This window comes from Nicotiana sylvestris, chromosome 4, assembly GCF_000393655.2.
Source record: "Nicotiana sylvestris chromosome 4, ASM39365v2, whole genome shotgun sequence".
Classification (NCBI taxonomy): Eukaryota; Viridiplantae; Streptophyta; class Magnoliopsida; order Solanales; family Solanaceae; genus Nicotiana; species Nicotiana sylvestris.
Genome location: NC_091060.1, coordinates 91210620 through 91222302, shown reverse-complemented (window position 1 = coordinate 91222302; position 11683 = coordinate 91210620). Strand labels below are relative to the sequence as shown.

The following is an 11683-nucleotide window of genomic DNA, read 5'->3' as shown; positions in this document are numbered from 1 at the left end:
CTTTAAATAAAATTCAACACCTAGATATCATGCTTATAGGGTTTCTGCATTTTACCATGCATGTTAAAAGGGGTTTAAAATCAACACGCATAGAAAGCGTGTTTGTAGGAGTTATTACTCAAGTCTGAATTGCTTCACTCGCTTATAATTCTAAAACCAGTAATAATGACGTACCATTTGCAGAACCTATAACCTTTTGTAGATTTGCTTTTCTTTAATGACTGATGACTTCTCTTAAATCAGTATGTATTTAGTTCACTTTATTATTTATGAAATCAATAGATATCATGCCTATAGGATCATTTTCCAACACCTAGTCAAGCCTTAGGGCTAAAATTATAAACTGAATCAGATTTTATTAGCTGCAACCAGCAGGCAGGTCTGATTCAGGCTTCTTATCTGAACTATGTCATAAATCAGTCTGTCTCAACCTTTAAGTTTTAATCAAACCCTAAAAGTATGTGCAAGACATGCTAATTATGTGCTTATCTGTCAAAGAAGGTATATCTGAGCCTTTTACTTGTTATGTGCCTCCCCCAACTTGCTATATGTGTTTTGTATGTCGCCTTAGAGTTTTGCCTTTGAAACTATAAACAAGCCTAATATCCCTTCCCTTTAGGTTTAGTAGTCCCAAATGCCTCCGGGACTGATAGGATTGGGGCGGGTAATAGCATGCAATAAGTAATCGAGACCAATCTGCGCTTTTTTATTTAACAGGGTGGGAAGGGTAGATATGGATATGATGACCATGCGATAATGTCACGTGTAACCCCTCACTGAGGAGTGATTACTGGATATTGTGTGGGGTGATCCATATTATTTATAAACCTAGGACCCTCTTTCCTTTTGTTTGCAAACTCTTTTTCCAAAACTCGTCTTTTAATTGTTCTTTCAAACTCTTATGTGTTTAAACTTAGACCCCTTATTATTCGAGCCTTATTTGCTTATATGTTAATTGCGCCCAAATTCACGATAATTGTTTGGACGGGAACCACACTAGTGGATCCTGAGGGGTGCCTAATACCTTTCCCTTGGGATAATTTCAAGCCCTTATCCAATCTCTGGTTACCCAAAACAAACCCTTTCCTAGTGTCCTAATGCACTTTAATCATTAGGTGGTGACTCTTCAATTCAAACCCAATTCCCAAAAGGGAACGAGTTGTCCTCCCAAATATCATAAACCCGATTTCGCAAGAAAAAGGGGGCGCGACACTTAGCCAAAAACAAGTACAACAATACAAAGTACATCTCTACTTGGAACCGGTGTCACAATATCACGGACCATCTACGAATACTACAAACAATTGTCTGGAAAGAAAGATACAATCTGTCTCTGAAGTAGATGGAAACAGAATATAAAGATAGAGGAGAACGCTGGGGCCTGTGGACGCCTGCAGGACTACCTCAGGATCTCTGATCGGACTGAAGGCAGCCACCCAAAGCTATGGTCCAAAAGTTGCCGCTCCAGGACCTGCACACAGTGCAGAGTATAGTATCAGCACAACCGACCCCATGTGCTGGTAAGTGTCTGGCCTAACCCGGGAGAAGTAGTGACGAGGCTAGGACCAGACTACCAGATAAACCTGTGCAGTTATATAATATACAACGAAAAATAAAACAGTAAAAAACAACTAAAGATGGGAGGGGGACATGCTGCGGGGAAATATCATTTATCAATAGTAGATCAAGAGAAAAGCATAAAGGCAATTTAGAATTCACAGCAAAAGAATAAGGAAATCGTAACCAACCAACAAACACTTTTATTATCTACTTTTGCGGCGCACAACCCGATCCAAATCATAAAAATACTATTGTGGTGTGCAACCCGATCCACATCATTTATCACTGTTGCAGCGTGCAACCTGATCCAATTATATTGTTGTTACGGCATACAAGCCGGTCCAAACATAATATTGTTACGGCGTGCAACCAGATCCAAATATAATATTTTTGCGGCGTACAACCCGATCCAAATATAATATTATTGCGGCGTGCAACCTGATCCACATATACTGTTTAACACCAATCACAAAGAGAGTCTCGGCTAGGGATCAATAAAGAACAACACTATCCCGGCAAGGGAATCGACAGTATGAGTAAATACGTCCCGACAAGGGAAAATCAGCTATAACCAAACTTGTTCCAATATCTAAATTCGTCAACTAGCTCCAAAACTAAATCATAAGTAATTTCCACGAGAATAATCATAATCCTTGCTCAACACAGAGAATCAACAACTTAGGCATTCGTAGTATTTATTAAGAATACAACAATTTTAATTTAAGACTCACAGTCATGCTTGACACCAACGTATAGATACTCGTCACCATGCCTATACGTCGTACTCAATAAGTAACACGTAGCAAATAGGACACAACTCCTAATCCCTCAAGCTAAGGTTAGACCAAACACTTACCTCGAGCTTCCACGGCCAACTCAAGCCTCAAACACCGCTTTTCCTTTAGAATTCACCTCCAAACAACTCGTATCTAGTCCAAGTTGATTTATCAACATCAATAAACGCTAAAGAATTCATACCCAATGCTCAATTATAGGTTTTCTATCATTTTCCCCAAAAAAGTCAAAAATCGACCCCAGACCCGCTTGGTCAAAACACGAGGTTAGGACCAAAACCCGATCACCCATTCACCCACGAGCCCAAATATGCAATTAGTCTCGAAATCTGACCCCAAAACGAGGTCTAAATCCCAATTAATCAAAAAGCCCTAACTCTACCCAAATTCCTAATTTCTAACTTAAGAACCCTAGATTTTAGGATGAAAATTGATAAAATGCAATGGGAAATTGAAAGAAAAAGGTTTAGAATCATTTACCAATGTTTTGGGGAAGAAATTGCTCTTTGAAAATCGTCTAAATGCTCCAAAATTTCGAAAATATAAAGTAAATGGGTTCTGCCCATTTTTGCTTCTGTTTTAAAATCACTGGGCAGACCTTCATCGCGTTCGCGATGGGTCAGGCCCAATTGACCATCGCCTTCGCGATAACAGGCTCGCGTTCGCGAAGCTTCAGCCCCCAGAGCCTTCGCGTTCGCGGTCGTGTGGCTGCGTTCGCGTAGAGTAAAATGTGAGATCCCTCCCCAGGCCACTATCCCTACGCGTTCACGAGGGCATATACGTGTTCGCGTAGGGTATTCTCCCCACGGCCTCGCGTTCGCGTCCCAAGCTCTGTGTTCGCAAAGAACAAATTTCACCTGAGGGAGATTGCCTTCCGCGTTCGCGAGTGAGGCCACGCGAATGCGAAGCACAAAATCTCTATGCACCAGAAACTGAAAACCTGCAACTTTTTTCTAAGTTTAATACCTTCTGAAACCTATCCGAAACTCACCCGAGCCCTTGGGGCTCCAAACCAAACATGCATACTAACTCGAAAACATCATATGAACTTACCCGTGCGATCAAATTGCCAAACTAACATCTTTAACAATAAATTTAGCATAGAAATCTAAGAAACCCCTCAAAACTTTCAAAGTATCAATTTTTACAACTACGGGTCCGAATCACATCAAACGACTTCCGTTTCTTACTAAATTTCATAGGCTGACTTAAATCACATATAAGACCTGTACCGGATTCCGGAACCAAAATACGGGCCCAATACCAACAACTTCCAAACATTTTTCATTTCTAAAACTCATAAATTTTCCAGAAAAAATTTTCTTTAAAAATCATTTCTCGGGCTTGGGACCTCGGAATTCGATTCTGGGCATACGCCCAAGTCCCATATTTTCCTACGGACCTTCCGGGACTGTCAAATCACGGGTCCGGATCCGTTTACCCAAAATGTTGACCGAAGTCACCTTAAATTTATTTTAAAGGCAGAATTCATCATTTTTCACAGATTTTCACATAATAGCTTTTCGGCTATGCGCCCAGACTGCACACGCAAATCGAGGTGATACTAGAAGAGGTTTTAAAGCCTCGTAATATAGAATTTATTTTTAAAACAAGTGATGACCTTTTGGGTCATCAAAGCTTTCTAATATATAGTGACTCTAGGGGTGAATGCTTTTATATTTGTTGAATGATTTTTAATATATTTAAATAATATTAAAAGAATAAAGTACATTTTAATTATATTTCATAATTTACTTAAAAAATGAAAAGATTTAATTATTGCATGTAATAAAAACTTTTTGATATTATTTATTTGCTTATAATATTAACTTTTAAGTAAATTTATTTATATCCTTATTCGTAATTTGATACTTAAAAGTATTTTTTGAAAAGTTTGGCCAAATACAAATTATTGCTCAAAAGTACTTTTCAGAGTGATTAGTCAAACACAAACTTCTTATTTCCAAAAGTACTTCTTTCAAAAGCACTTCTCAAAATAAGCTGATTTTTCTAGCTTGGCCAAACAGGCTATAAGTCCTGAGTTTAAAATTAGCAGCTCAACAATTCAAGGTACAAAAATTTAGGATACTTAGTCCTGAAATTTAGGTGAATTGGCTAATCTTTTAATATATTGTAAATTATGAATATATTTAAATAGCTAATTTATAATTTGGTTGTTGGTACACTTCACCCATCAAATTATATCGCTTACTGCTAGTGCAAAATTTTATGTAAAAATAGAACGGGCTAACTAGTTTTTGGACTGGTCATTCAAAAATAGCTAGCTTTTGCAAAGCCATTGAAAAATAGCCACTATTTTGCTGCAACGCGGAAAGTTCAAGCATAATATATGAAGATCGGTGCACCTGTATATGAACTTCCAGCATATTATGCTGGAACTCTAATACGCGAAAAGTTCCAGCATAATATACTGGAGATTGGAGCACATGCATATGAAGTTCCAGCAGATTATGCTGGATCGGTATATTATACTAGAACGCTAGTATATTATACTGGAAGTTCAGTATATTATACTGGAATATACTGGAGTTCTAGTATACGTATGTTGGAACTCCAGTAACTCTAGTATATTGTACTGGAGTAGTTTTCGGATTTTGGATAATGTTTTCGTTCAGATTTATCTTTACATAAAAAGTGGCTAAATTTCGATTACTTTTTAAATTGTGGCTATTTTTGAATTTCTCCCAAATTTTATACAGGAGTTATATTTATTAATGTAGCCCAATCAAAAATCATCCAAATGTTATGCACATATTAATTATTTTAAAGGCATTCTTGTCCATAATAATCTTATCCATGTATGTTTTTAACTTATATCAATTGTATCTCGCAAAAAATAATAGCAATTCTCTCAAAATTTGTATCATTATTTAGTTTAATGACACCATCTAAATGGTGCATTAGTTAGGTAGGGATAATTTTTTCTTATTGGACCAATCAAATGCTACAGTTCACCGAAACCATTTATTATTACTTATGCTAAATTACATGATGAGATTATCTTTAATTTGGTAATGTGGCCAATCGGTTACTTAAGTATGATGCATACATAGAGGCAGAGTCAAAATTGACTTTATGAGTTTGAGATACTAGAAGAACTTCAAGTGATAATAAATAGAATTCGAAAATAATTTATATTGGTACATATTTAGTAAATAGCCGAACACAGAATTTGAGCTAAAGCCCACTCTCCCTCCTCTGCATATAATGTATATGTAACACAATTTATAGGGAGAAATTCAAAAATAACCAAATTTACAACTAGTCGTTCAAAAATAGCCCAATTTCAAAAGTAATCGAAATTTAGTCATTATTCATGTAAAGATAAAATTTGAGCGAAAATACTGTTCAAAACTCGGAAAATACCCCAGTATATTATGCTGGAGTTCCAGCATACTTATCCTGGAACTCCAGTATAATATGCTGGAGTTCAAGCATACTTATGCTGGAACTCCAGTATAATATGATGGAGTTCCAGCATTAGTACACTAGAACTCCATCATAATATACTGGAGTTCCAGCAAGTATAATTGTCCAGTATAATATACTGGAGTTTGGAGCACCGGTGCTCGAGTCTCCAGTATATTATACTGGAGTTAGTAAAGTATACCGGTCCAGCATAATATGCTGGAGTTCATACACATAGGTGCACCGAACTCCAGTATATTATATTGGACCGGTCTCTGTTGCAGCAAAATAGTGGCTATTTTTCATTGACTTTGTAAACGCTAGCTATTTTTGAATGACCAGTCCGAAAACTGGCTATACCATGCTATTTTTACCAATTTATAAGCATATATAGTTACGTTATACTTTTAGCACATCCATTCCTATTCCAACCCTTCCTCCATCCCACCTCTCATATTGGCTATGAATGTTACTGTATATATGTCAAAGCCCCCCATGTGTCATAATTGCCTGATTCTGAACTATTTTTGACTTTACAAGCAATAACATACCATTCCAGCACAAGTACTTAATGCATGATGAATTAAGGAAAAAGAAGTGTATTCAATCCATAAGAATGCAATTGTATCTTCGTTTTCTTTTCTCTTTTCTCTTTATTAGGTACGTATATTCTTATGTATTATAATCTGTAACAGTCTCTTTCAGTAACGTGACAGCTAACAGCTAACTGCCATTTTTAAGTAAGATGAAGTATATAACCTCCCTCCCCCACCCCACCCCACCCAAAAAAAAAAAAAAAATAAACAAAGAAGATAGAAAGAATAAGACCCTTACACCTTAGAATTAAATTAAGCTTCAAGGTCTCGTAACAATTTCATAGCTAGTTAGATCAAATGAGCTACCATAGTTATTGTGACTGTCTAAATTTTCTGTCGAAATCTTCAGCTGATCATCATCTTCTAAAATTGATCCGAATTCTTGAAACTGCATCATGGGTTGCCACGCTAAACTTGTGTTATAATCAAATTCTTCTCCTTGCCCCATTATCTCATCCCCTAGCATGGCTTGCATTTCAACAAAGCTGCTTGGGTTAAAATCAAGAAAATCTTGTCCACTTACTTCATGAATTGAACCTCCTCCTTGTATCTGTTCTTCTTGAAGGAAACCACAAGGATAATCTTGATAATTACCCATAATTATGGTCTCGTCCACTTGACTCTCATTCTCAAAAGAACTTGGATTAACCAAGCTATCTAATGAAGGAGAATTAGATAAGCTTGCTCCAATAGAACAATAATCTTGATTAGCCAAGGGAGATTCTTGAAGAATATTATCTTGATCATGATCATTTGTTGTACCTTGGTTCACGTACTTGGCGAAAACATCGGCCAAATCAATGTCAGCTCCGGCAGCTTCATTGCCGGAGAGGGCAGGATTCGGCATTAGAAGGTTATTATCGTCTTTTCTTGTGGATCTTGAACGTCGACTTTTCCGACAACCGCCGCCAACAGGGACGTTTCTGAGAGAACCACCCTTAGTCCAGTATCTCCGGCAAGCTTTGCAAAAATACCTAGGTTGTGACAAACTATAGTTGTTGTAGTAACAAAATTTTGTGTTGATAGAGGCACACCTAGGACAATTTGGTGCATGTTCAACGTTGGACTTTCGGTTTCTCTCCATCATGATCATTGGCCTTGAAGGGAACGCTAGCATGTTAATTTGTGAAAAATATCACTCTTCAAAGATTAAAAAAATTTAGATACAGAGAGATAGAAAGAGAGGGAGAGAGTGTGAGATTGTGTAGGGGTAGTAGGGTTATATATAGATTTAGCTAGAGAGCAAATTGCACGACTTAGTCCTTGAAGTTTGGCTTATGATATAATTGGTCCATCATGTTTGGGTTGTGTCCAACTTGCACACTTCTCACTCCATGATATTACTGCAATATATTGAAAGTCCATCATGTTTGAAATAACATGTATAGGAGGAATTATCTAGTCTTAAGTTGGAAGGGAAAGTTCATTTTTAACACAGTGGAAGGAAGGAAATGGTTTTTACGCTCATAACTACTCTTCTCCTTCTATTTCATGTGGTTGTTTTCTAATTACGGATGTCAAATTATTTAACATTTTTATGAATTCGAATACGGATTCTTCAACTTTTCTAATAAAAAAAATTATATATCTGAAACTACATAATAAACGTTATAAGTCACAACAATTATATAATTTTAAAATATATAAACGTTAACGATTAAAAAAAAAAAGCTTTGATTCCCCAAAGTTGACGGTGCCACATAAAATAAAACAGCGAGAGTAAAATTAACTGATCACTTCAAGAGGTTGATACAACGTGAATTTTAGGACCAAATTGGATGTTAAATAAAAAGTCAGGGGGTAAAAGGAAACACTAGTAGTATAGGTTATGCCCCCACTTGGTGGGGGTTAGAATAGGGACCCGATCGAGAATTGTGAAGGGGACCCCTACATCTGCATGAGAATGTTTTAGGGGAAGGAGGAAGTGAGAGAGTGTGGGAATTGAAGAAAGTTATGTCTAAACAAATACAGATTGGTAGAGTTGTAAGTATTCGTTCATGGTCAATTAAAAATTTTAAGTTTGAGTTCTAAATATGAGATTATCTTTTTTAGGAAACCCCTTATCCATCACTGTAGATCTTCCCAAAGCAACTTAGTTGAATCTCAATACAAGTACCAAATACAGAAAAGAAAACCCAAAAGAAAAAGAAAAAAAAAGAAGAAGAAGGTGATGCATGTGTAGAGTAGAAAGGCTGTAAACAGATCGTGGGCGGTTTGAGTTTGCGAGCCGTTAGGTTCAAGAAAGAGTGTATTAACCCCCCATGTGAATATGTGAATTATTCACAAGGGCCCCTCTCAGTACTCTACATGGTTTTTTGACAAAGGAAGGAAGATATTTCACTGTTTCATAGGCGGATTATTAGTAGATGTCTATACGTTTTTTTCTTCAAAATTGGTGGTACTTGTGTGTCATTCTCTTATTGGGTGATTATGAGCGTGATTGATGTTTATAGTCAAAACTTCTCCTGGTTGTCAATACCCTTTCTCACTATTCATCCCTATCAATTGACTAATTTGCCCCTATCCCGTTTCTTTTCAACTTTCAAAATTAGGTAAAGGCAGCCTTTTAATATTAGACGCTTTACTTTAGGTTTTGTGTAGGCTATATTAACACAAGGATTAATTGTCTTTATGTTCACTTTTATTTGTCTACTTTGGACTTTTTACGCCCCTTAAAAAATAATAATTGTAGTATATATTTTACCATATAACCCCTAATAATGATAGCATTTCAAAAAGTCTTGGGGAAATAATTTTGAAAATGAGCAATTAATGACAAGGGTAAAACATGAAGAAAAAAAATTGTCTTTCTCTTGATTTAGTATAGTGGACAAGTAAAAGTAAAAATGTATTTTTAATATAGTGGATAAGTAAAAGTAAACTGGGGAAGTAACAACTAACAAGATGGAAGCAATCGTCTACACAAATATTGATTGCAAACATCAATGCATGAGTTTAAGAATACATTTATGAAACACAACTATAGTTATTAAGATATCTTTTGCAGTTACATCGTATGGTTAGGTAGTTGGATAATTAAATATATATATATATATATATGATGACTGATCACATTTTATATCTTGTCTAGCTACACCCTAGAACTATCAATCCTTTACTTGATGTGTTGTAATATTCTTCTCTTTTGATCTTGCATAAATATTTTGTATAAAAATTATTCCTTATTATTTTGTAATACCTGATCAATATGTATTACTAGTTAACATTTTTGTCTCCTTGGATAGTAAGTGAATTTTACTACTGCCTAAAGAACCTTTTGCATACCTGATGTCACGATTGAAAATTTCACCTTGGCCTGCAAATTATTAATTAAGTTATAGGGTTACTGAAGAAATTTAATGAGGTTTTTACCAAAATAGCCGTCCCAAGCTCTCCTGCTCTCCTTCAACTAGCAATATAAATATTATTATTGTCATATAATAACCTTATAACATCGATGCATACATTAACTACTTTAGACCCCGGCTTGTTTAAGCTCTCAAAATATTCATGACACTAATCAATTGTATTGTAAATGACCTAGTTCTTTATAAATAGTATAGGGTAGCAAGGTAGTACTAAATAACTTACTCTAATTGATCGTATCAATACATTGTGTTTATGAGCACGACTACCCCCGGTATAATTTAAAACTTGTATTTTAATTTACTGCTTTTCATCATAATAATGATACGAAGAATGATGTACTTAACCTAATAGCTGACTCTTGTTAATAATCATTAATCATTTAATCAAGGGATTTTTTGTATTTTTTAAGAAGATGAACAAATGTATTGTTTCTTAAACCTAAAAGATACTATCTCGTGCACTTTTATGTGTCCACAATGGACTTTATACTCCCTTTAAAAATAATAAATGAAGTATATATTTGATCATAATACCCATAATAATAATAATATCATTTCAAAAGTGTTGGGAAATGATTTAGGAAATGATAAAGATAAAATAAGAAAAAAATATTTATCTTTCTTTTACTTTGATAGAATAGATAAGTAAAAGTAAAAATATATTTTTAATAAATAAAATGAACGTAAGGAGTGAATGGATTATTTTTAGTACGCCATCATTAGCAGAAATATACTTACTAGAACTAGTAATCTGTGATGATTAACGTAGGGGCAAATATGGAAAACCACGTCGGCACGTAGGAAGGGCTAAATGCAGCGCACTTTTCAGCATGCATGGGAATCATCAACGAAGAATTAATGCAGAGGAAAGCATGTTGCATTGCACGTGCAGGATCTGCTAAGTAACGTCTTCCTTTTCTTTAGTTATTATTTTTAATTCCTAATCGAATAGGAGTATTTATTTAATAGTGCACCAAATTAAAAATTAAGGGTTTCATTAGAAGTCATTCTCAAAAGTTGGTAACTCAGATCCGCGTTTTGATAAAGTCAAACTACTCATTCAACGTCAATTAGAGTATTGATATGGAAGTCAACCTTTGTGTATCTTTTTTTTTTTGTTAAAGTTTTCAGGATCATTAGAGGCGGATCTCAAATGGAATATTAATTTCGGGTTCATATGAATCTAATAGCTTTTGTTCAGAACTTGTATGTGTATTGATTCATTAAATATTTATAAATTTTAATTGTGAATCCAATTATATATTATTATAGGTAAAATACATAAATACCCCATTAAACTTGTCCAAAAAACATATTTGAACACTTTAACTAAACATGTGTTCTTTTACCCCCTCCCCCTAAACACATTGCAAGTAAATTTTATTCTACCCCCATGACCCCATATTCAGCGCGTGGAAATATTTGATTTATGAGCGCGTTTTACACTAAAAATAACGGATAAAATAAATTAAAAAAAAATTATTATAAAATAAAGAGACCCAATGATAAAAGAGACTCTTTACTTTATAAAGAGACTCAACGGTAAAATCTCCAATTACCCGATCCAATACTTCTTCTCTCCTTCAAAAATCCTAAATCTCCTATCCATCAATTACTCACAAATTCTGGCCAAGACCTACAATTTCGAATCCTTTTATCTGAATCAAAGCCTTATTCTTCTCTATAATCTTTTGGTTCATCTGATTTTAGGGCTTATTGAGTGTTTCGAATTTCTTCTTATTTGAGGGGTTCATCTGATTTTAGGGCTTAGTCGACAATGCAATCAACTAACTTGGCTAGGGTTTGCATGGAAGATGATGATCCTGTGTTGAATAAAGAAGTGAGCTGCAACCATGGTTATGTGCTGCCGGTAATGACTGCTTGGACCACTCGGAACTCCGATAGAAGATATTGGGTGTGTCCATACTATGGGGTA

General features: G+C 35.3%; 1 protein-coding gene across 1 annotated transcript; it reads right to left on the bottom strand.

Annotated features, from left to right (window-relative positions):
* Positions 1 to 6366: 6366 nt before the first annotated feature.
* On the bottom strand, positions 6367 to 7572 carry LOC104245208 (dof zinc finger protein DOF3.2-like). The gene has a single exon (XM_009800781.2). The coding sequence runs from the start codon at positions 7494 to 7496 to the stop codon at positions 6639 to 6641; it is 858 nt and encodes a 285-aa protein (XP_009799083.1). The 5' UTR covers positions 7497 to 7572; the 3' UTR covers positions 6367 to 6638.
* Positions 7573 to 11683: the final 4111 nt, after the last annotated feature.